Here is a 22,852-nt window from a genome sequence, read left to right on the forward strand (position 1 = left end):
AGCTCACCTGCTCAGACGAAACCCACTCTATAAATACCCAGCATACAAACCCTGGCAACCTGACTCGTCGCCTCGGCCGCTACCTGCCCCACAGACGACAGGTCACTCGCGGCCCTCATCTCCTGATACCAAAGATCTACACTCGTTAGCTGCCTCACTTCTGGGAGGGGGTGTGCCTCCGGCGGCTGGGGCTCCGCCCCAGACCCTGGTTGCTCCTCTCGCTTCGCTCGAGTCGTTGCTAGGGGGTCCGGGAGCACCTGGAAGGGCTGTTTCTGTGCATAAATCAGGCACTTGTGGGACTTACGGCCTTGATTTTTTCCGAGAAATGCGAAATTCCGGCGTAGACCAGCAGCACAGACGTTATCAGCACAAACGAGTAAATAAAAAACTGGTCCTTCACGGACTCGCGCTCTGCAATTCATGTTAGTAAATGAGGCACATCATTCACACCTTCCTCCTCCAAAACCCCCAAAACTGGCTGCTACCGCCAACGCAACTCCTCGAGCGCAGCGAGAGGAGCAACCAGGGTCTGGGGCGGAGCCCCAGCCGCCGGAGGCACACCCACTTACGGAAACACGAGGTGGACACGGCCGCCGGGTCGGTCAGATTCTGGCACAGCGGCGACTGCTCGGTGCAGAATTTGCGAGTGCAGTTGTTACAAGTCAGGAGTTCTTTGTTAGGGCCCAGCAAAGGCACGACGGTGTAATTGAGGCCGCAATCACACCGGCAGAGTTGTAGATACCCCTGAACGAGCTGGATTGCCAGGGCCGTGGCCAGCAGAGCCAGTGTCTTTTGGAAATGCATTGAATGGACTGGGTTTGTTTTGAAAGTTTCACAGGTAACAGAGACGACACGGATGAATTGGTTCAGCAGAAAAAATCCAGGAAAAAAATTCACTATTGAGAAATAAATGGTTGATGGAGTGTCGGAGTTGGTGCGAGAAACGTGGTTTTATATTCTCCAGCCAGCAGGAACTGCTGATCTCTCGCTCCCTGATAACGATCACGTGATGTGTGATCTAAAATGTGGTAATTTTGGCGGTGGGTAAGGGTAAATGAGGCAAGTCGAGAGAGAGGCAAGGCTGAGGATGGATGGAGAGAGAAGCAGCAGCGGCGGGAGATACTCATTTGTTTGTAAGAGTCCACAACGCACAGTTCGGAGAGAGTGTGTGTGTTTGTAATATCTACAGCTGAGTGGCATTTGAGAAGTTAGCAATTGTAACAGCGAATTAAAACGACCTGAGAACCTGAGATTTGAGATTGAAGGTGACAAAGGGTTTAGTGAGTTGGGAATTGAACGACCAGTGAATTGAAGAACACGAACGAAGATTGAATCGACGACTGAATCGAAGACATTTTTTGACAGTCGAGAAGAGATTGAAGAATCAGAATCAGATCAAAGAATCAAAAATCATTTGCTAAGTGTTTTGGTATTCCAGATTCAGATTTAGTTATCAGTTAACGAAACGACATACGACGAGACACGACGAGAAACGAGAGATAGAAGCTTCTCGTAATCCACTTTCGTACTGTGTAAGAGACAAGTTTGGTATCAAGTTCTCCTGAATTAGCATCAGCATCTTCTGACTACAGAGTACAACAAAGTACATCTATAAAACTCCAGTTACTATCCGTTATTAACGTAACGTATCGACGAATCATATAATGGCAACAGCAGTGGCGGCTTCGTCAGTGCCTCAACCGGCTACTAGCAGTAATGCGACCGGATCCACTAAACTTAGTGGCCAAAAGTCGAATGCCGAGAGTGGCGTGGTTCCTTTTTTTGCACAAAAAATTGAAGAAACCGAGTTTCAAATCAATGAAAAGACCCAGAACTTGAGACGTCTCGAGGCCCAGCGCAACGCACTTAATGCCAAAGTGCGTCTATTGAAGGAAGAACTTCAACTGTTACAAGAACCTGGGTCATATGTTGGAGAAGTGGTTAAAGTCATGGGAAAGGAAAAAGTTCTTGTTAAAGTCCATCCCGAGGGGAAATACGTGGTTGATATCGCGTCGGATATCGATATTAAAAAGATCACTCCCAGTCTTCGAGTGTGTCTGCGATCCGATTCGTACCAATTACACCAGATCTTGCCTAATAAAGTGGATCCTCTGGTGTCTTTGATGATGGTGGAAAAGGTTCCTGACAGTACTTTTGACATGGTCGGTGGTTTAGATAAACAGATCAAGGAGATTAAAGAGGTCATTGAACTGCCTGTTAAGCATCCTGAACTTTTTGAGTCACTTGGAATTGCCCAACCTAAAGGTGTAATTCTGTATGGACCTCCTGGTACCGGAAAGACTCTGTTGGCCCGTGCTGTGGCCCATCATACCGAATGTAAATTTATTCGTGTCAGCGGTTCCGAGCTGGTACAAAAGTATATCGGTGAGGGTTCGAGAATGGTCCGTGAGTTGTTTGTTATGGCCCGTGAGCATGCTCCCAGTATTATTTTCATGGACGAGATCGATTCCATTGGATCCAGTCGTGTAGAGGGTTCGAGCGGTGGTGATTCCGAAGTACAAAGAACCATGTTGGAGTTATTAAACCAGTTGGACGGATTCGAGTCTTCTAAAGATATCAAGATCATTATGGCCACCAATCGTCTGGATATTCTAGATCCTGCTCTGTTAAGGCCTGGTCGTATCGACCGTAAAATCGAGTTCCCTCCACCCACTGTTGAGGCCCGTACCGATATTCTGCGGATCCACTCGCGATCTATGAACCTGACCCGTGGCATCAATCTCCGCAAGATTGCCGAGAAAATGAACGGCTGCTCCGGTGCCGAAGTCAAGGGTGTCTGTACCGAAGCCGGTATGTACGCACTCCGTGAACGTCGTATCCACGTCAACCAAGAAGACTTCGAGCTCGCCGTGGCCAAGGTTATGTCCCGCAACGACGAGGGCCAAATCTCCCTCGCCAAGTTCTTTAAATAGTCTTTTTCCCTATCTAATACAATCCTCTTCATCCTCTGTCCCCCCTCTGCCTCCGGCGGCTGGGGCTCCGCCCCAGACCCGGGTTACTCCTGCTTCGCAGGAGTGGCTGGGACCGTGGCCGGCTGGAGAGGGTTCGACCTGCTGGTGGGTCGTGAGAGAGGATCGTGCTTTGAGGTGATAGGTGAAGCTATTTGGTACGTCATATGCTTGTGAGAGAGGATCGTGCTTTGAGGTGATAGGTGAAGCTATTTGGTACGTCATATGCTTTCTCCCAATCTTTTTGGACCAGGGAGATTCGATGTCCATTCTGATATAGTAAGTGGTCCTCTAGTGCCCCTGGAAATAAATATTATTAATTTATTATATGTTACGTCGGAAATGCCAGAAATCCGGTGAGACACCCATCTAAGGCGTGTGTTGTGAGGCCTCCATCTCCATCTCCAACTACAACTACAACTACAACTACAACTCCAGCTCCAACTCAAGTCGAGTCATTTTAAGAAACATATTATACTAATCTAATAGATAATTAATAATTAGGTTTCTAGTTAGATCGAGACAGAAGGGGCAGCTTCACGGGTTCTGACAGAATAATAAAAGCACAACAAATTTTGGTTGTGCTATCTCAGGAGTGGTATCCACACTCTCTAACGTCTTAGATCCCCCAAAAAATCCCTGTCTCACATCCCTGTCTCACTCACCACCCGGTACTCTGGTTACCCCTCGCTGACCACAGTCCCAGTCACTCCTGCGAAGCAGGAGCAACCAGGGTCTGGGGCGGAGCCCCAGCCGCCGGAGGCAAAAGGCGACAAAGGAGGAAGATGATGGTATTAATAAATAAATAAATAGAAATAGGTTTGGTAAGAGGACCAGTTGGTTAGAGTATTTACTTGCGTCGTTTGTTGGACGAGGTGTCTTTGAAGTCGGGACCGGCATCGCGGGCTTCTTTCCGTTCTTTGGTACAGGTAGGACAGTACCAGGTACCGGAAGGCGGTTCCTTCAAACCGACACAGTCGTAGTGGAACCATTCGTACTGACAGTCGGGGTTATCACAGGCAACCATGTTTCCAAACGACACCTGTTGACATGTACAATAAAGAACCTCTTCTTCTTCACGAACAGCACTCGTTAGACCGCCATTATGACTGCCAACACCTCCAGACATCGGGACACCTAATCCATTAGCGCTGTTCATAACAGCAGCAGAAGAAGCACCAAGAGGTCGGTTCGATGTATGTTTAACAGAAACTCCATTTGGAGACGAAGCTGCTGTCGATAAATCATCATCCATTGCCACCATTGCAAGACGTTGTCGTTTTGATGGCCGAGCTGATGCCATTGGAGTGGAACTCCGTGACGCGCCAGGAGCTGGTGAACCCCGTTTCCTGTCTGATCCCGATATTCCAGCAGTAATAGCAGTTGAAGAAGCCATTCTAGAACTGGCAAGAGCACCACTTCTGCCACTAGTAGCGCCAGGTCCATGTGTCGACTCTCTACCAGCCGGAACCGACCCCTGTCTGGTCGACGGAGCCGAGTCGGTATTATACGAGGAATACAGACCATTTGATGCCGATGGCGATGCTGGTGCTAGAAGTCCTTCTTCCTCGAGTTTCTTAATATCGTCGTTCAGTTTCTTGACCTGTTTGGAAATAATATAAAGCCCCGTATTGGCGAGATCGCACTTGGCCTGCTGGATACCCATGGCCTTCTCGAAATCAGCGCGAATCTTCGGATACGCCGCTGCCTCTTTCGGATTATCTGCCAACGACCCATTTGCCCGAATAAACTTATGAATCTGGTTATCGCGCTGTTGAATCCGTTTCCTCGTCTCATAAAACTTCATATCCTTATCGCCAATCTCCTCGAGAATATACGCGATTTCCGCCGGCAAATTCGTCACTGGCTCATTAGTACTCTATCCACGCGTGGTTGGGGTCTGCCTCCGGCGGCTGGGGCTCCGCCCCAGACCCTGGTTGCTCCTCTCGCTTCGCTCGAGTCGTTTTTCTTCCTGGTCCCCACGCCTCTCCTGCGAAGCAGGAGCAACCAGGGTCTGGGGCGGAGCCCCAGCCGCCGGAGGCAAACCGGGCAAAAAAGTTCGTCAACTTACAATCCGACACGTACTGCTCCAGTACCGACGCCGCATCCATCGTGAAACTTGTTTTGTAGCTGTTGTCTGGTGGTGAGTTCCGTTAGTCAGCTGCGTCACTTCTCCAACATCAGAAAATACAAATCCCTACTTCACCAGTCTCCTTACCCTGGTAGCCGCTCACGCGGGTGGGGTGTGCCTCCGGCGGCTGGGGCTCCGCCCCAGACCCTGGTTGCTCCTGCTTCGCAGGAGAGGTGTGGCGATAGTCGGAGAAACGACTCGAGCGGAGCGAGAGGAGCAGCCAGGGTCTGGGGCGGAGCCCCAGCCGCCGGAGGCAGAGGGGGAAGAGGAGTAGTGGAGGTGGTAGTACAGGTTGAATAAATATTTACATTGAGTCCAGGAGCTTGCGTGAGGCGAGACGGCGGCGGGGGGTGTGGGGGAGATCTTGCTCGATGCGTTGGAGTTTGATACGGGACGAGGTTCGCGTGGGTTTGTGCTCGTGTTTGAGTTTTTTGGCTCTTTTGGTTCGCGGTTTCCTGTTTATAGTCCGTTTTTGGGGGATGGTAGAGGAATTTGTTTTGGTTTTGGTTTTGGTTGATGATTTGGCCGAGTCTTCTTTTTGCCGTTTTGCAAGCCAAACTGATACTCTGCGAGGAGCAGGCGGTTTGATTTCGTCCGAAACTGCTGGTGCGAGTTGTCTTCGTCGTCGACCTCGTTGAAAAACAAGTTTCTTTTCATCGCCATCGTCGTCATTATCACTGCTGTTCTGACTGTTGTCATTATCATTGTCGTCGTCAGTAGAGTCAAGGTCGTCGTGTGAATGGTCAAAAGGACTGCGATATACTTCGATTTTATCTTCTTGTTCCTTCATACTGGGCCAGAATGCATTGTATAGTATACAATGTCGATGACATCTGGGACAGTAGTTTCTAATGAGATTGCGAAGTACCAGTTTTTCTTCTTTGGGTCGCATAAACGGTGTTTTACAGTTGTGACATTTGAGAACAGACTGTTTGTTTTCTTCTTTAAACGGTTCCATGTAGAATTTCTTCTGATGCGTCTGACATTCCTCGAAGAGTGCGTTTTTGGACACTGTAGTAGTTTTGCCGCGAAGACTGAAGTTGAACGTCATGGACTTGCGTGGTCTTAATGCTCTCTTTGCCGCGGTTTCTGGTGTCGGGGTGCTATCTTCGCTTTCGGAACTCGCTTCTGGCTCGATACTGGTATGTGACAAGGGTGTACTCGACCGTTGAGGTGAGAATAATGTAGGAGATGGAGATAGTGAGGGTGACGAGCTTGTCGTATTTCGTGAAAACGACTTGGGATTGGGTAATGTCAGCGACTGTCTTTTGTAACCCCGGGTACTGGAAGAGGTCAGATTGATCTTTAGTTTCAGAGGATCGTGGTTTGTATTTGGTTCATTTGAAGTCACGGTCGATATAGAGCTTGATGCAATTGCTGATGTTGACTCAGAATGCAGTTCCCTGATTTGACTGGTGAGCTTACGAGTGTTTGTGCTGGTATTTGTACTAGAAACTGTGCTAGTGACTGTGCTAGTGACTGTGCTAGTGACTGTGCTGGTGCCGGTATTTTGTTCAATCGACTTTGCACTGGATTCTGCATTGAGCACGCCATTCACAGAGCTGGATGTCACTAGAATATCATCATCATCGTCCTCGTCCTCGTCCTCGTCCTTGCCGTCACTAGAGTCACTGTCACTAGTTGAATCGATGGTCTCATAGTATGTCTTTATGATGGTGCTGGCCTCTCCCTCAGTATGCACCTCGGATTGTGTATGTACATCGGATTCCATGTGAACGTCGGATTCCATATGAACTTCAGACTCCATATGAACCTCAGATTCCCTATGAACTTCTGATTCCGTGGGAACCTCAGGTTCTGTATGAACCTCGGTGTCTGTGTCGACTTCAGGTTCCGAGTCGACATCCTCCTCCTTCTGGCACTTCCAACCATTTCTCTCAAGACCCTCACAAGTCGCACATAGACATTCCTTATTGTTTTTACCAAAATAATTCTCCGCGTACCCTACAGTAATCTCTTCACCAATAGAAATGTGTCGTTTAGCATGTAAAGACATGTTCATGCCAGCAGATACAAACCGAGCATTTGGTTCACAGTCGTGGTTGACAAACCTGGCAGGACCCAGCATGAGGCAGTTCCGACCTCTTCGACTGGAATTAATAATTGAAAAGTCTTTATCATTACTTTGATTAAGCTCGTCTTCCTCTTCATCAGTCAGTTGTACCAGAAATCCACTTAAATAACGAATATCCTCACCTTGTTCATATGGCCTCCTGGCTACTACACAGGCTTCTGACTTATTAGTCCTCACTTTATATCGATCCGTAACTTCGATATTAAATGCACAGTCTTTTAAATAGATTTGTAGGTACCGTTTAGCATGCTTGTCAAACTCATTTCTTACCGAGGGGTCTTGAAACCGAGACAGAAAACTTTGTATGGCCCGTAAACTAACCAGCCGGTTTACTGCATTCGCAACGACGGGTTTTTCTGGTTTTATCAGTTCTTGTTGGATGATATGCAAAATCTCATTTTCGGGAATACCTCGGATCGGTTTATATTCTCGGACTTTCCGAATGGTCCCCCAATAGAACAACCGATCGATCAGGCAGTCGACCAGCAGGTCGTCAAAATATGCCAGGTCAGTGTAGGTAATAGTCATAATAAAAAAGAATGGAAAATATATATCTTGCAAAGAATTTGTGTGACAAAGTCAACTCGAGCCAGAGAATGGATCGCTCGGTTAAAATGTCCTTGTGTATGCAGTGAAGGGGACTATGGTATTTTGCTCTCACAATAGATTGTCCTGTCCTATAGCATGCTAATGTCTTTTGAGCTGGCTATTAATTTTTGACTGTGATTTGAAATGATATCGAGTTTGGCTTTAAAGATGGTCTTTGTAATTACCCTTGTTAATGACACTTGTGTCGACCCTAAAATGAACTGGAAATGACCAAAAAATGACCCAAAATAGCCCAAGAAGGTCCTAAAAATGCCTTTCGCACAATATAATCCCGGCAGTTGTTTACAGTTGCCGTTGGTGTGTCACTTTTCAGCTGAACTTCCAACTGAAATTTCACTTTTCAATCCGATTATGCCTTTGAGACCTAGTCCAGGAGCTTGTTAGTCTACAGTTGTTGTTCAACCACGAAACCGGCTCGACCACTGGATATCGAAGTTTTTCTCAGACCACCGAACCTCCTGCTCCACAAGATTCCGATTTAACTTTTGTGTTCTGAATAATGTCTGATGTCGCAGCGACAACCACAACAACAACAAATAAACTTAATGCAGAAGACACCGGACTCTCGAGGCTGACAATTCTGAAATAACGGTACAAAAAAGCCCTCAGAGAACCTTCTTTTCACACTCTTTTTTGTTCCCGCTTTTCACACTCTCTCCAGCGATGGAATCCAGACCCCGACCCACTACCAGAACCAGCTCAAGTCCTTCTCACCGGGACAACCTTTTCTTAATCACTGAACAAAAACACCCTCTAACTCACTCTAACTCTCCACGCTGCATACCTGCATGAACCCTGGCCGTGCGGCTGCGCACTCCGGGGGACAGGGGGTCTGCCTCCGGCGGCTGGGGCTCCGCCCCAGACCCTGGTAGCTCCTCTCGCTCCGCTCGAGTCGTTTCTCTGACCGGTCCCCAAACCTCTCCTGCGAAGCAGGAGCAACCAGGGTCTGGGGCGGAGCCCCAGCCGCCGGAGGCAGACCCCCCGACCCCATCGCGGCTACCTACGCGCGGGTGCTGCCAGGGGGATATGAGAACAGGAGCGGTATTGCAGATGGAGATCTCGTTTATTACGTCTTTGGAAGTAGTTATTGTTGCCAAAGTTGAGAGTCCGTTCCAGCATGTCATGTCTCGTCGTTCGCGAGTGTTTGGGCCTCCGGGAACGGGTGTGGGTGTAAAGCCGTTTGCTACTTCGCCTTTGAAATCGTCGCCTTTGGCAACTCCACCAGTCAGTGCTGATGGCAGCGGCTCTGGCTCTAACAGTAGGGAGGACAGCCAGAATTTGCATTTGTCAGGAGTCAAGTCTCCCCTGGTGGGTTCGTTACTATCCAGTCCAAAACGTGTGGACTCGCCTCCCAGCAGTAGTGAACTGTCACTTTCCGAATCAGTCAGCTCCAGTATCACTTCAGATGATACTACTATCGTACCGGAGCCGGCTTTTGATAAGCACGCCAGAGCCAGTGGAGGATCCAGCTTGCCAGTGTCGGTTCCTGGATCAGCTCCTGCTTTGAATGATGTTAATGGTTTTAGAGATGGACCAAGTGGTGAGCTAGGTTTTGAGTCTGTTATCAACTCGGGATACGGTTTGAGTGGTGCTGATGCTGGTGCTGGTTCTGGTAGTGGTAGCAGCCATGGACACAGTGGCTCTTCGAATATGGATATAGGAGACCAGTTGCATGATATTTCCAGTCTGGCTGCTTCAGGATCTGGGTTTTCTGGGTTGGATGGAGATGGTATTAAAGAATTGGTGGTTCCATCGTCGTTTGATTTGGCAACGTCGTCAGATGATGTACCGAGTCTGATAGTGACAGATTCAGGAGTTGGTTCGGAAGTTGGTTCGGGAACTGGTTCAGCAGTCCCGGATCTGATGTGCCCGATTTGTGGTGATTCAATGGTGTCACTGCTTCAGCTGAACAGACATTTGGATGATGCCCACTCCGAGACAGTGACTCCGACCGAGAACGAGCAACTCAAAGGTTGGTTCAGAAAAAAGGTCGAACAGGCTAAACAGATCCAGCAGTTGCAAACTGTCACTTCAGTGTTTAGCCAGTCGCTGAATTTGAATTTGTTTGATGACAGTGGAAGCGACAGATCGGTAGTAGTAGGTTCTGGTACCAGTTCTGGCGCTGGAGTTGGAGCTGGGACGGGATCTGGCGGAAATGCAAGTGGTAGTTCGACTCCGAGACGAAATGTTCAAGATAAATCCGAAGCAGTGACTCGAAAACACTGGAAAAATCATGGCACTGGTCCTGCTGGTCGAGACAAATGCTCGTACCCGACCTGTGACAAACTCCTTGTGTCTCGAAATGGTGCTATTCATTGTCGACAATGTGGCCAGTTGTTCTGTCGAGAACACAGCATGTACCAGATGAAACTGGCTCCTCAAACTGCCCGACACGATCCAACCAGCGGATCCAGTGTCTGGTGTCGAGTATGTCAGACTTGTTATGAGTCGCGTCCAGGATATAACGATCATTCGGGCACCGTTCATGACCTGTCGGCATATTTTCTACAAGTTCGACAGAAACAAGTTGATATTAACGAATTAGAAGTGAACCGGCTTGAAAAACGGTTGATAAGACTAATACGAGCTCTGGCTGATCTCGGTGAGGGCTTGTTTACATACACGACCAGCATACGCAGGAAATCGATAGAACATCACGTAGCTGTATGGCAGAATGATAAGGATGTACACAATTGTCCTATTTGCTCTCAAAAGTTTGGCTACTCGTTGCGAAAACATCACTGTCGAGTATGTGGCCAAGTCGTGTGTGCCGACTTGGGTACCGACTGTTCACGAGACGTTCCAATCAGTGTCCTCTCCAATAAGCTGGATAATGGGACGAACCAGCTTCCTCGCCGCGACGATATAGGTATTCGAATATGCCGCGACTGTAAACGAACAATATTTGCCAAACGAAACTTTGAAGCCGAAGGTCAAGCCGACCGGCCTGATATGCTTAAAATCTACGATTCCATGGCTCATATCAAACATTCTATTGATATCAGTCTTCCCAAATTCCAAGATATGTTAATGAAACTCAACGACCCCGAAAATCCCCCTCCCCACCAAGTTCTAGACGAAGCAGCCACTGTACGACGCAAGCTGCTCCAGTCATTTTCACAATACGACAGCATGGCCCGTAAAGTGCTGACTGCCGATGCATTACGAGAAACCGATAAAAGGCTCCAGAAACAAATATACCAGGTAGCTGCCCAGTATCTTCAAGAAAACATGTTACCATTAAAAGCACTTCCACGAGCCCTTAAACACAATAAAGCCGCCGCCGCTGCTGTTGCTTCTACCGAAGTGAGCAGCAGCAATTCCAGCATCTCCGAGAACATGGATCCCAGCTCAACTTCGACTCCTGTTCCACCTACACCGCTACTGTCTGATGACGAGATCCAATCGTACCGTGAACAACTCATTGTCATGGAAGAACAGAAGTTCATGGTCGAGAACATGATCTCCGAGTCCAAAACACACCGCAGATTCAACGAAGTTGCTCCTCTCGAGGAAAACCTCCGTGACCTAGAACAAGAAGTCTCGCGAATCAAATCCGTGCTTGGCTCCTACGTCATCACCTAACTCTGCTATATATTATTATTTATTACTGTTCCTGCCAACTTTCTTCTACCTGGTGTGCAATGCCTCCGGCGGCTGGGGCTTCGCCCCAGACCCCACGGCTCCTCTCGCTTCGCTCGAGTCGGGTGTTGGGGGGACATCTGGGTGAGTCCATGTCCACATATCTCTCTCACTATTACCAGAGCTATCATATTGTTTGTATTTTTGGCTTGTATTGATGAGAAAAAACCCCTCCATTTTGCTAATGAACTCCAAGAGTGAATTTTGGATTGTAGAGACCAAATCCCACTCTGTAATCCAATGACATGCTGAAGTCTCTAGAGTTTTGCCATAAGTCTATCGAGAACTCTAATAAAAAGTTCGAACGCTTCGAATTCATCAACCAGCCTAAAGATATTCTCGACCGACGTTAGGAAAGCAATAATCGTACTATAGAACAACTATTATAGAAATGTTTTTAATTATGATTTGAGTATTTAAAGTTAAAAACAGTTCAAGTTCCTGTTATCACCTTCTCTTCTTGAATTAATATTATAAATTTATTTACAAGGTTCTATGGAGCTGTAAATTTCAGCCAACTACTCATGGGCCACACTTTCCGCCACTCAGTCACAAATAAATTCGATTGCCATGTCCGTTCACTGACATTCCCGTTCACGCGTCGTCCGTCCTGTGCTACGTGCGATCACTGACATGTCCATTCACTGGCATACCCGATCACTGACATGCCCGATCACTGACATGCCCATTCACTGACATACCCTTTCACTGACATGACCATTCACTGACATGCCCGTTCACTGATATGTGCGATCACTGATATGTGCGATCACTGACATGCCCGATCACTGACATGTCCATTCACTGACATGTCATTTTTCTGAAATATCCGATCTCTGAATGAAATAGTGAGAGTTCTTATAGTAAAAATATTCTGAATAGTAATCTTTTTTTCAAAAAGCAGTACTTTGGGTAGTTATTTTCAAGCCTAAAGCTTATGGACTAGAAAGAAACGCTAACGGCCCTAAAATCACAACTCCCCAACATGCCTCCGGCGGCTGGGGCTCCGCCCCAGACCCTGGTTGCTCCTGCTTCGCAGGAGATGGCGGGGACTTGTAGACGGGGTGCCTTTCCATGGATCAGTAGTGATAAAGACTCAACACTATTTGGATTCCACTTGGTGACACCTGACCCCGCTACCGATACTGGCCATCATGCTGCCAGAGTCCAGACAAATCCACACCTGGTTTATATTAGCAGGACCCCTGAAATTTCCGAAAATATAAATAACAAATAGAACAGGGTGAGACCGAGCTCCCACGAGTCGGAGTGTCTTTTTGGTGGTTCTCCGATACAAGAAACTGGCTCTTGGTCTGAGAATTTCACTCCAGGGTCCCCGCCATCTCCTGCGAAGCAGGAGCAACCAGGGTCTGGGGCGGAGCCCCAGCCGCCGGAGGCATGTTCGGTAGCGTAACAGCAAGATGGGGATTAGATTCGCATTATGTACGGTTTGATGGCGGCACCGCTCTCGACCTGTTTTTCAGTAGACTCGGCGAGATGGGCGTGGGCAATGTCGGCAATTGCCTTGATGAACTCGGGGTCTCCATTCAGCGACTCGGCACGACGTAAAAGTTCGGGACGCTTCATTTCTTCCTTCAGTTCAATATCAATTTCATGCAATGTCTCAATATGGTCTGATGTAAACGCTACAGGAACCACGACAATTCCCTTTGTACTCTCACGTTGTTCCAGAGCAGCAACTACTTTAGCAGTCTGAGCACCTAACCAAGGCCGAGGACCCACTTGAGACTGCCAGACTACTCGGTACGGGTTGGAGAACTTGAGTTCCTGCATCACATGAAACGCAGTAGCAGCGACCTCGGCTGGATATGGGTCACCCTGATTAACAACCGACATAGGAATCGAGTGTGCAGAAAACAGAATCACTACTTGATCACGAATAGATTCGTCAAATGCATTAAGCTGGTCCTGGATATGACGAGCAAATGTCTTTACCAGACCAGGATGTGTAGGCCATCGTTCAATAAAACTCCAGGTAATCTTGCCATTCGGATCCAGTTCCCTCTGAACTTTCCTCAACTCATTAAAACTACTTCGAGTAGTCGAGTAACTATATTGCGGATACTGGGTAAAAGCCACAGCCCTCGTGATCCCGTCGTCCAGCAGTTGTTTATATGTAGTATCAGTCAACGGAGCAGCATATCTAAACGCGATATATGGTTTATGAGGAGCTGTCTCTGGGGAAAGCTCATCCAGCAGTTTACAAGCCTCAGAAGCCTGCAGCGACGTCCACTTGCGAATGGGCGACCCACCTCCAATCTCCTCATACTTCTTCTCGATATCTGCTGTCCTTCGATACGCAATAGCCTTGGCGATCCACGACTGAAACGGACCCAACGGGATCAAATCGCCATCCGAAAACAGTCGCAACAAGAAATCATGGGTCTCTGGAATCGTCGAAGGACCTCCCATATTCATCATGACAATAGCCTACACCCAGTCAGTTCTCGTTCTTCCGAAGTGTGCCTCCGGCGGCTGGGGCTCCGCCCCAGACCCTGGCTGCTCCTCTCGCTTCGCTCGAGTCGTTTCGTCGACGGATCCCACAAAAAAAACTCCTGCGAAGCAGGAGCAACCAGGGTCTGGGGCGGAGCCCCAGCCGCCGGAGGCACATCCCCCCTCTCGGAAGCTCACTTACGGTGCCGTTTGTGGACGAGCTGGCGAACCGGCGGCCCAGTGGGTGCCGCGATATCGCCAGAGTCTTCAGAATTTGTCTCGAAATCATTGGAAATGGGCTGTTGTTGAATGGAGAAGGTCAATTGTGGCGTTCAATGGTCAACCACGCCACTCTCACTACCGAGACCGAGCTAACCTGCGAGCAACTGAAAAATGCCGATCAGTCACCCCCATCGGGCCCAGACCCTCCTGCACCGATCGGCGCAGCCCCCCTGAACCCTGAACCTTCCCCCGCTCTCACCACCCCTCACGGGTATGAACCGGCACCAAAACCCGTGTCTCGAACCCACCGCACCCGCTCTTTCGCTCCTGGTCACTGTCAAACCCCGCCAGGGACCGGGAAAACAGGCTCGCCGCGGGCGCCACATGGCCTGCAGCTGGACCCTGGCACGGATTCAGGGGGTGGCACCTGCCTCCGGCGGCTGGGGCTCCGCCCCAGACCCTGGCTGCTCCTCTCGCTACGCTCGAGTCGTTCCGTGGACGGATCCTCCTAAAAACTCCTGCGAAGCAGGAGCAACCAGGGTCTGGGGCGGAGCCCCAGCCGCCGGAGGCAGGTCCCCCATCAGCCGTGCGGGGGTGAGAAACGTGATTGAGGTTCACGAGAGTACGAGAGTGAGACGACGCCAGATCCGATCAAGAGACCCAATTGGTAGAAAGTGCGGTGCGGGATGCCGTCAGTAGCTTTTCTGGACACGTTTTTCGAGACCACGGGTGCGTCGACAGGCCTGCCGCCGGATTTGCTCCGGATCGCGGCGTGTCTGACGCTGTCGTACCCGCTGTGTGCGGTGCTCAAACGACTGCCCGACTCGAATCTTCTGCTGCGCCAGGTGTATATTTTGGGGTGAGTGAGTCTGCCTCCGGCGGCTGGGGCTCCGCCCCAGACCCTGGTTGCTCCTGCTTCGCAGGAGTGGCTGGGAAACTCGACGAAAACGACTCGAGCGGAGCGAGAGGAGCAGCGGGGTCTGGGGCGGAGCCCCAGCCGCCGGAGGCATGTCCCCAGTCGGTTGTCGTTACTAACGGTTTAAAAGCGTGGCATTTGTGTATTTGGTGGGTATTTTCAATTTGTGGGGTGGGTTGAAGACGTGTTTGATTAGTACTCTGTTCACGTACTATGTTTCAAAGAGGTTTGCTCGGTCGGCGTTGATGCCGTGGGCCAACTTCGTTTTTGTCATGGGCCATTTGTTTATTAATCATGTTGAGGCACAGATCAAGCCGGATTTCGATGTTAATGTCATTGATATAACCGGTGCTCAGATGGTCTTGTGTATGAAACTCAGTTCGTTTGGCTGGAATGTGTACGATGGCACGCTGTCAGAATCTAGTCTGTCGGAATTACAAAAAGACCGGGCAGTTCGAAAACACCCGTCATTGATTGAGTTTTTGTCATACGCTTTTTTCTTCCCGTCTCTTATGACAGGCCCGTCTTATGACTATATGGAGTTTGCTCGCTGGATGGATCTGTCCATGTTCGATGTCATTCATAAGAAAGCTAGTGGTGATACTATTGTAAAGCGACGGATCCCTCGTAGTGGTCGTGTGGCCACCAAGAAACTGGTGCAGGGAATCCTGTGGATCGTGCTATGGACCCAGATCACGAACTATATTTCTCTTGAGTACGCTCAATCTGATAAGTTCACTGTAGAATTGCCATTTATTGTGCGTGCTTTCTATCTGTACGCACTAGGTATCACATACAGACTGAAATATTACGGTGCTTGGACAATTTCCGAGGGCGCGTGTATTCTCAGTGGATTAGGATTCAACGGGAAATATACCAATCCCAAGACCGGTAAGACCAAGTATCTATGGAACAGGGTGCAAAATATCGACCCTTGGGCCTTTGAAACGGGTCAGAATACTCATATCCTGTTGGCAGCCTGGAACATGAACACTAATAAATGGCTGAAAAACTATGTGTATCTCCGAGTGACTCCTAAGGGCCGTAAACCCGGGTTCAGAAGTACTTTAGCTACATTTGTGACTTCTGCTCTGTGGCATGGAACAAGACCGGGATATTATCTGACATTTGTCGGAGGTGCATTTTTCCAGTCTGTAGGCAAACTTTTCAGACGAAACCTTCGTCCCATCTTTGTATCTGCTGACGGAGTCACTCCTGGTCCATATAAAGTGTATTACGACATTACCTGTTTTGTGGTGACACAGTTGGCATTTGGATACATTGTCCAACCCTTCATTATCCTGGACCTGAAACCATCATTGGCCATGTGGGCATCTGTATACTACTACGTCCACATCGCAATAGCAATTTCAATGTTCCTTTTCCTTGGACCTCCAAAGAAATATATCACCAAAGCACTTAAGAAACTACAGCCAGTACCATTATCACACAGCGAACAAATCAAGATCGATTCACTACGACTCAAACAAATCAAGGCCGACCTCGACATTCTCACAAGCCAGACGTCACTGGGAATCCCCCAACCCGACATTGACCACCTCGATGACGAAATCCATGACGCCATCCGCGAAATGGACGAGCTCCGAGCCGACCTCATCCAGCAACTCCAGGACTTCCGGGCCACCCACCCGGCTCACCGCTAATTCTACTTTAATAAACTATCCCGGACTCTGCCTCCGGCGGCTGGGGCTGCGCCCCAGACCCCCCGGCTCCTCTCGCTGCGCTCGAGTCGTTATGTGGCCGGTCCCGTCAGTCGTAAAACTCCTGCGAAGCAGGAGCAACCAGGGTCTGGGGCGGAGCCCCAGCCGCCGGAGGCAGAGTCCGTTACAACGAGAATCTTTTATTACACGTGTTGGTACCCGTCGTGGCCCCTGGGTTTCGGGAAGTCCCACAGTTGGTAGTAGTCGATGGGATTGCCGCCGAGAGAACCAGGGGCGCCATGGGGTTCTTCGAGGATGTTGTAGTTGCCGCCAGGACACCAGAAATCGGTGCAGTTGGTGACAATGCCGTGATTGGCCGGGTTGCTGCTGGCGCCGGGGTTGTTGCGGATAAACGTGTCTTTTGATGTGGACACGAACTGGTCGATTCCGAGCACTCGGAACGCTGTAGACCAGCAACGGGTTCGTGGAGCTGCTGGCATGTTCGCCATATGACTTAAAGCTGCCATGTTACTGGGATGATCGCGGGGTGAACTCGAGAAATCGTCGGCTCCCATAAACCCGAACCGGTGAAGATTTGTTGCTTCGTTAGTGGTCATGGATCGCGCAATCTGAACCAGCTGTACAAACGTCAAAAACACTATCCATACCAGTTGAAACGAGTCCCAAAATGCGACTGTCGTCGAGTACGGGGCATACTCAAATGCTCTACACAGGGTAGCACCAAGAATTTCACATGCAACCGTCTCGACAGGCAGTGTGGTAATATAGTATCCGAAATAGATCCATAAGAAAAGCGAGATTCCAAATAACAGACTCAGAACGTACACAATAAACAGCCGGTGGTTGCGTGCTCCCACCACGTTATTGATCCATGGACAGTAATGATCGAATCGGGCCACCACGCGTTTCGACTTTCTATCGTACTTGGATCGCAGTGGTTTGCGAACATAGGTGATAATGCAAAAGTGTCGTGAGTCGAAATCTCCTTTATCAATGAGCTCTTCAATGATCTTCTTCTGCTCGCTGATTCCTGATGGTTTAGGAATGTATCCAGGATCCATGGTCATGGTCTTGTAAAATGCATACATAGCCAGGGCAAACACTGAAAAAAACGCCAGGTTCAGAATAGGTGCTATGGCTATTGTAGCAGGCAGAATGAAAAACAGGTAGACCACCCAGGTGATATTACAACTGGCAAGAAATACCCCAGACAGAAATGGCGACCGTAATAACGCTCCATGACCGAAATATGCGTTAGGAAATATGAAATCGTTCAACACTCTAAGATATCCATAATAGAATCCGGCCGTAATAGGCCATGCTATAAACCATGGCAGCCATGCGAAAAAGCCAAAAACAGTTGGAAACACCAGTGATGGCGACAGGAATATAATTATATTGGTATGTCTTTCGCTTAAAAACCGGGGTCTGTAATCACCGTTTGTCAGTCGTCCTGCTTCTACTAATGCACTTTCAAACGCTTGGACCGTATTCATTTCTTGGCTCATGGTTCTGGGGGTTTTCCCCTCGTTGGACGGGGCAAACACGTCTGACCCTTCTTCAATCAGTTTCTGAATACACGGTTTTGAGCCTTTAACAATAGCCCAGTGTAAAGGAATAAATCCCATTTTATCCTTTAATTTAACATCAGCTCCCCATTTCAACAGAGTATCAATAGTAAGTGCGTCTCCCTGATATGCAGCCCAGTGAAGACTACTACGGCCATTAGGATCCACTATATCAACTTGTAATCCGTGATGTAACAAATAAATGACCAGCATCACATTTGATGAGTGGGTAGCCAGATGTAAAGCATTGAACCCCTGAGCATCTGTTCTCAACGGATCTGCTCCATGATTGAGCAGAAGATGAACTATATACACCAGACCACTTCGACAGGCCCAATGTAGAGGAGTAGCTTGTAATTGACCACCTTTCAAGTCGACTGTAGCTCCCTGTTTAATGAGATACTCGCAAACTGTCAGTCTATTATTAATTGCTGCCCAATGAAGAGCGCTTGTTCCGTCTTCCGACAAATCATGGACCGACGCTTTCTCCTGTTCAACCAGGGCTGTCAGTCCTTCTAAATCGCCTGTCTGTGCTGCTCGTATCAGCGGCGACGGTTCCGGAGGCGGTCCTCCCTGTTGATTATTTGACCCTGAATCATCGTTTGGGCCGGTTCTATCGTTTCTGTCGCTGTTATTTATGTTCTCCGGGTCATTAATCCCGCTGACAGACCCTGAATTTACATCTTCTAACGACTGATTTGCTGACGCGAAATTACTGAGATCGCCATCTTCACCAATGAACTCGCCTCCATTACTCAACTTTGCAAAACTTCCCTGAGCATTGACCTCAGACTCGCTGACCGTGGCAACTGTGCCCCTGGAATTCACCAGAGTCGCCAGCTCTGCGGCCTCGTCGCTGGTCGACCGACTTTTCTTATTCCTTGCCATGACTTTTAAATCCCAGCCACTCTCAATTTTCACTCTCAATCCCAACAACAAATAAAAAAATTAATAAATTCTCAGCCACAAATCCTCCTCCGTCGGCTTGCAACTGTCGAACCAGGCTTAGACCTCCTTCCGACATGCAACTCATCACAGGTCCAAATGGGTTAGGTCTCGCTGCAGATGGACCCTGCTGCGGTTGCTTTCTCATCAGGGTCTTTTAGCTTTCTGATTCAATTTTCCGCTGGGGATGGGGGTATGCCTCCGGCGGCTGGGGCTCCGCCCCAGACCCCGTGGCTCGCTCCGCTCGTTTCGTGGGGATGGGTGGTTTTTTGGGGGGTACGGGGTCGGGAGCGGACCCGGATGGTCCGTTCCTGGGAACTGAGTTTGGGATTTGAGAGTGGAATTGCGGTATCGGTAGAGCTGTGAAATGGCTTTTTAAGTTGGAAACTCTGTTTTTGGCACGAAATTGAATAATTTAGCAGTCGGATCCCGCTCTCGGAGCTGATTATGCACCTTCGTATTTCATCTATATACGAGCCATGTAACTACCGCTGGTCTCATCTGATGTTTCTTTTCCTTTTTATAGAATTCACAGAATAACGGCTTTTTAAAGCTTCTAGTGTTAATTTTAGAACCGTGAGACGAGCATGAATCGGGTCTGAGAGGCATTTGGCGTGTTCTAGACCTGCATGAGACCAGCAGATGACAGCTGACAGCTGCAGGTACCGTCAGCTCTTCCCCGTTCAGCAACTGAAATAATTTGTCTTTTGACAAAGTTTCAGAACCAGATCAGTCAGAAAACGGTATACACCTTAAATTGAAGGTTGTTACTGACGTGTATCAGGGACTCAGTCACAGGATCGACAGGGGTGTCGTGCGAGTTAATACACAGATCGTCGTCCCTGCATTTCGTCCAACAACCCCCCTGGCGGACGACCCTCCCGAAGCTGCTCGCGAAGCGAGCACAACGGGGTCTGGGGCAGCGCCCCAGCCGCCGGAGGCAGGAGGAGTTGGAGGATAAATTAGATTGGCAAGATAAAATAAATAATTAGAACAGATTATGCGAAACATATTAAGGGGGGGGATCAAGCAGCGGGATTAGTGAGACAGTTTATAAGGGGGGTGGCAGTGGGAAGGAGCGGGGAGGTGGAGTGAAGGCTCCTGAGGGCCGGGAGACAGGTGAGGATGACAGTCGAGGAATGGTGTAGTTCTCGTTGGGGAGACTGAAGTTGCGTTTGGTGGAGATTGAAGGCGACTGTAGAGGTCGTGTTGTAGGTGGTGTGGAGGTGGGCCGTGAAATGGACTCGTTGTATGCATAATTATATGTTGGAGGAGGGGGGGCTACAGATCCGTAGCGTTGAGGAACCGCTTGTGGAGGGATCACAGGTTGAGTGTGAAGGTGGTGTGGATGGTGAACGTGAAGAGGTGGAGGCTGTACAAGGGGGATGGCTGTTGGAGATCGTTGAGGTGGTGGAGGTGGAGGAGGAGGTCGACGAGGAGGTGGTCCTGGATGGGCTGTTTGGCGATGTTGGTCTTCCGGTTGCTGGTGTCGATGAGGGTGTTGTTGTTGGTGTGGCTGGTGGTGATTCTGCTGTTGGGGAGGAGGGGGGTGTAGATTTGGGTTTGGTTGAGATATAGTTCGTTCAGGACGGACAGCACTAGGAGGTGGTGGAGGAGGAGGTGGAAGAGTGGCCGAGGTAGGAGACCGAGATGGACGAGATGTGTTCATATTATACATTGGATTTGAAGGAGAAGAGGTAGCAGACGAGGAATTAGTCACTGTCGATGAGTTGGAATATCGAAGTGATTGAATCTCTAATTCCAGAGAGTTGATATATTCAACGGCCTTTTTGAGGATCATGGCTTTAGAATCCTGTGTTCCTTGGCAAAACGGAACAGCATTTTTGAGCAGTTTGAAACCGCCGTTGATATTCTCTCTACGACGTTGTTCAGAAAGAATATGGGCATGTCTTCGACTGGAAACACTGGTGCTAGAGATTGTGGTAGGAGCCATAACAGGAATAGTGGCCGTTCCGGATGGTGCTATTGGCAGGTACTCTTCTTTATCGTCTTCAGAAGTTTCTTCTGGCTGAGTTTCTGAATGAGAGTAAGCTACAGACTCGGGATTGGAGTTCCCAGAGGGTATAGAGTTAGTTGATGACGAGTAGTTTACAGGTTGTGAGGGGTACTGATGAGGTAACGTGTGGGTGGTTGAGTGTCCATAGTCTCTGTGTTCAGGCTCGGAATAAGGCAATTCTGGAGCTGCTGCAACTTGTAGTGGTGGTGGAACATGCTGCTGTTGTTGCCGTTGTTTCTGTGGCAGATGGGGCAGCTGTTGCTGTTGCTGTTGTGGAAGCTGCTGGAGTGGAGGTTGTTGGTCTTGTCCCATTTGCTGCGACCTAGGCTGTAATCTTCGTCGTCCTTCGAGAACAGCTTTCTTTTCATGAACAGTGTCGGGTAAAGGCTGTTCACTGAGCTGTCTTTTATGAGCTAGAATGGAACTAAGAGGGATAGACCGTGAAGTACTGCTGGTTTGAGCCGGTTCAGCAGAGACTGAACTTGACACAGAAGATCCACTGCCGAATTTAAACTGGCTTGGCAGAGGAGGAAGCTCACGAGTCACAGTTTCAGCAATTGTAGGGACAGGTTCAGGTGACGGTTTAGGAGATGGTTCAGGAGATGGCAGATTTTTGACATTCTCATTATGCAGGGCATGTGTATTGGCAGAACCTCTGTTGGGGGAGGTTATAGACTCGTTATTAGACATTTCGAGGCCTTTTTTGCTGTTATTGTTATTAGAATCCTGGACAATCGAGCTGTCGGGAGATATTAGTCCACTTTTAGGAGTAGTGGACGACGAAGTGTGCAGGCGAGCGCCATTATTTGAGCTGGACTGCGACACAATGTCTTTGAGATCCATTGATGGGTACTAGTGGGGTTTTGTTGATGACAAGGTCAAAGCAGAACGCGACACTATGAGAAGAGATCAACGAGACACGGTCGACAGCACCAGTTGAAAATGAAAATCAGGGGTAAGCAGTAGAAGTTGACAACAGTCAAACAGGAAGACAGGATACAAATAGTTACCGATATGAACAGACAGCAGGTAGACAGCAGACAAACAGCAAAAAGAAAGACAAAAAAACAGGCAGAAAGACAGAAAGAACGACAGACGGAAAAACAGACGGATGGTGGGGTTTCACACGCCGCTTGAGCAGTTAGTCGAAGTTAAATGAGACTGCAGATTGAACTTTGGTAACAACAGTTCCACAAATAAAAAGGTACCAGACTTTTTTTTTTTTTCGACAGAATCAATCAGCCCACCAAGACACCAGATTTTATGCGAAATTCAGGAGAAACCAATTAATGATAAACCAGGAACAGACAATATATAGATATATATATAGATATGCAGCCAATACGTGAGAACGCGTATGTCGGTAGAGAGAATGGTTATTAAGTCTCTGTGCGTGAGCCTAACTAACTTTAGCCACCAGGTTTTAACGTTAACGTTTTATTCTCTGCAGATAGCCAAAGTGATAATTGAGTTGATGTGATAGTCACAGCAGTACAGACAGTGGATATTTTAGGTTAACTGCCTTGAAACCTTAGTGCAGTTGGGAATATGACGAAACAAGCAAATGGGGCGTTGATAATGGTAGATAGATGGAAAGGAGCC

At 48.7% G+C, this 22,852-nt stretch overlaps 8 protein-coding genes across 8 annotated transcripts; 3 read left to right on the forward strand and 5 right to left on the reverse strand.

Annotated features, from left to right (window-relative positions):
- Positions 1–1,664: 1,664 nt before the first annotated feature.
- On the forward strand, positions 1,665–4,591 carry RPT6 (proteasome regulatory particle base subunit RPT6; the record flags this gene model as incomplete). The annotated part of the gene is made up of 2 exons (XM_018879504.1): positions 1,665–2,811; positions 4,095–4,591. The coding sequence occupies 2 exons, from the start codon at positions 1,665–1,667 to the stop codon at positions 4,589–4,591; spliced, it is 1,644 nt and encodes a 547-aa protein (XP_018737415.1).
- YNG2 (histone acetyltransferase YNG2) lies at positions 3,820–4,776 on the reverse strand (the record flags this gene model as incomplete). Its single annotated transcript, XM_018879505.1, has 1 exon — positions 3,820–4,776. One exon carries the CDS (start codon positions 4,774–4,776, stop codon positions 3,820–3,822), a length of 957 nt encoding a protein of 318 aa, XP_018737416.1.
- A 628-nt stretch (positions 4,777–5,404) lies between these two features.
- AWJ20_2557 (uncharacterized protein) lies at positions 5,405–7,723 on the reverse strand (the record flags this gene model as incomplete). The annotated part of the gene is made up of 1 exon (XM_018879506.1): positions 5,405–7,723. One exon carries the CDS (start codon positions 7,721–7,723, stop codon positions 5,405–5,407), a length of 2,319 nt encoding a protein of 772 aa, XP_018737417.1.
- A 1,131-nt stretch (positions 7,724–8,854) lies between these two features.
- PEP7 (Pep7p) lies at positions 8,855–11,389 on the forward strand (the record flags this gene model as incomplete). The annotated part of the gene is made up of 1 exon (XM_018879507.1): positions 8,855–11,389. The coding sequence occupies one exon, from the start codon at positions 8,855–8,857 to the stop codon at positions 11,387–11,389; it is 2,535 nt and encodes an 844-aa protein (XP_018737418.1).
- A 1,485-nt stretch (positions 11,390–12,874) lies between these two features.
- HEM15 (ferrochelatase HEM15) lies at positions 12,875–13,888 on the reverse strand (the record flags this gene model as incomplete). The annotated part of the gene is made up of 1 exon (XM_018879508.1): positions 12,875–13,888. The coding sequence occupies one exon, from the start codon at positions 13,886–13,888 to the stop codon at positions 12,875–12,877; it is 1,014 nt and encodes a 337-aa protein (XP_018737419.1).
- A 1,422-nt stretch (positions 13,889–15,310) lies between these two features.
- On the forward strand, positions 15,311–16,702 carry ALE1 (Ale1p; the record flags this gene model as incomplete). The annotated part of the gene is made up of 1 exon (XM_018879510.1): positions 15,311–16,702. The coding sequence occupies one exon, from the start codon at positions 15,311–15,313 to the stop codon at positions 16,700–16,702; it is 1,392 nt and encodes a 463-aa protein (XP_018737420.1).
- A 200-nt stretch (positions 16,703–16,902) lies between these two features.
- Positions 16,903–19,176, reverse strand: AKR1 (Akr1p; the record flags this gene model as incomplete). Its single annotated transcript, XM_018879511.1, has 1 exon — positions 16,903–19,176. The coding sequence occupies one exon, from the start codon at positions 19,174–19,176 to the stop codon at positions 16,903–16,905; it is 2,274 nt and encodes a 757-aa protein (XP_018737421.1).
- A 1,108-nt stretch (positions 19,177–20,284) lies between these two features.
- AWJ20_2562 (Putative transcription factor sre2) lies at positions 20,285–22,093 on the reverse strand (the record flags this gene model as incomplete). The annotated part of the gene is made up of 1 exon (XM_018879512.1): positions 20,285–22,093. The coding sequence occupies one exon, from the start codon at positions 22,091–22,093 to the stop codon at positions 20,285–20,287; it is 1,809 nt and encodes a 602-aa protein (XP_018737422.1).
- Positions 22,094–22,852: the final 759 nt, after the last annotated feature.

Source organism: Sugiyamaella lignohabitans, chromosome B (genome assembly GCF_001640025.1).
Source record: "Sugiyamaella lignohabitans strain CBS 10342 chromosome B, complete sequence".
In the NCBI taxonomy this organism is placed as follows: Eukaryota; Fungi; Ascomycota; class Dipodascomycetes; order Dipodascales; family Trichomonascaceae; genus Sugiyamaella; species Sugiyamaella lignohabitans.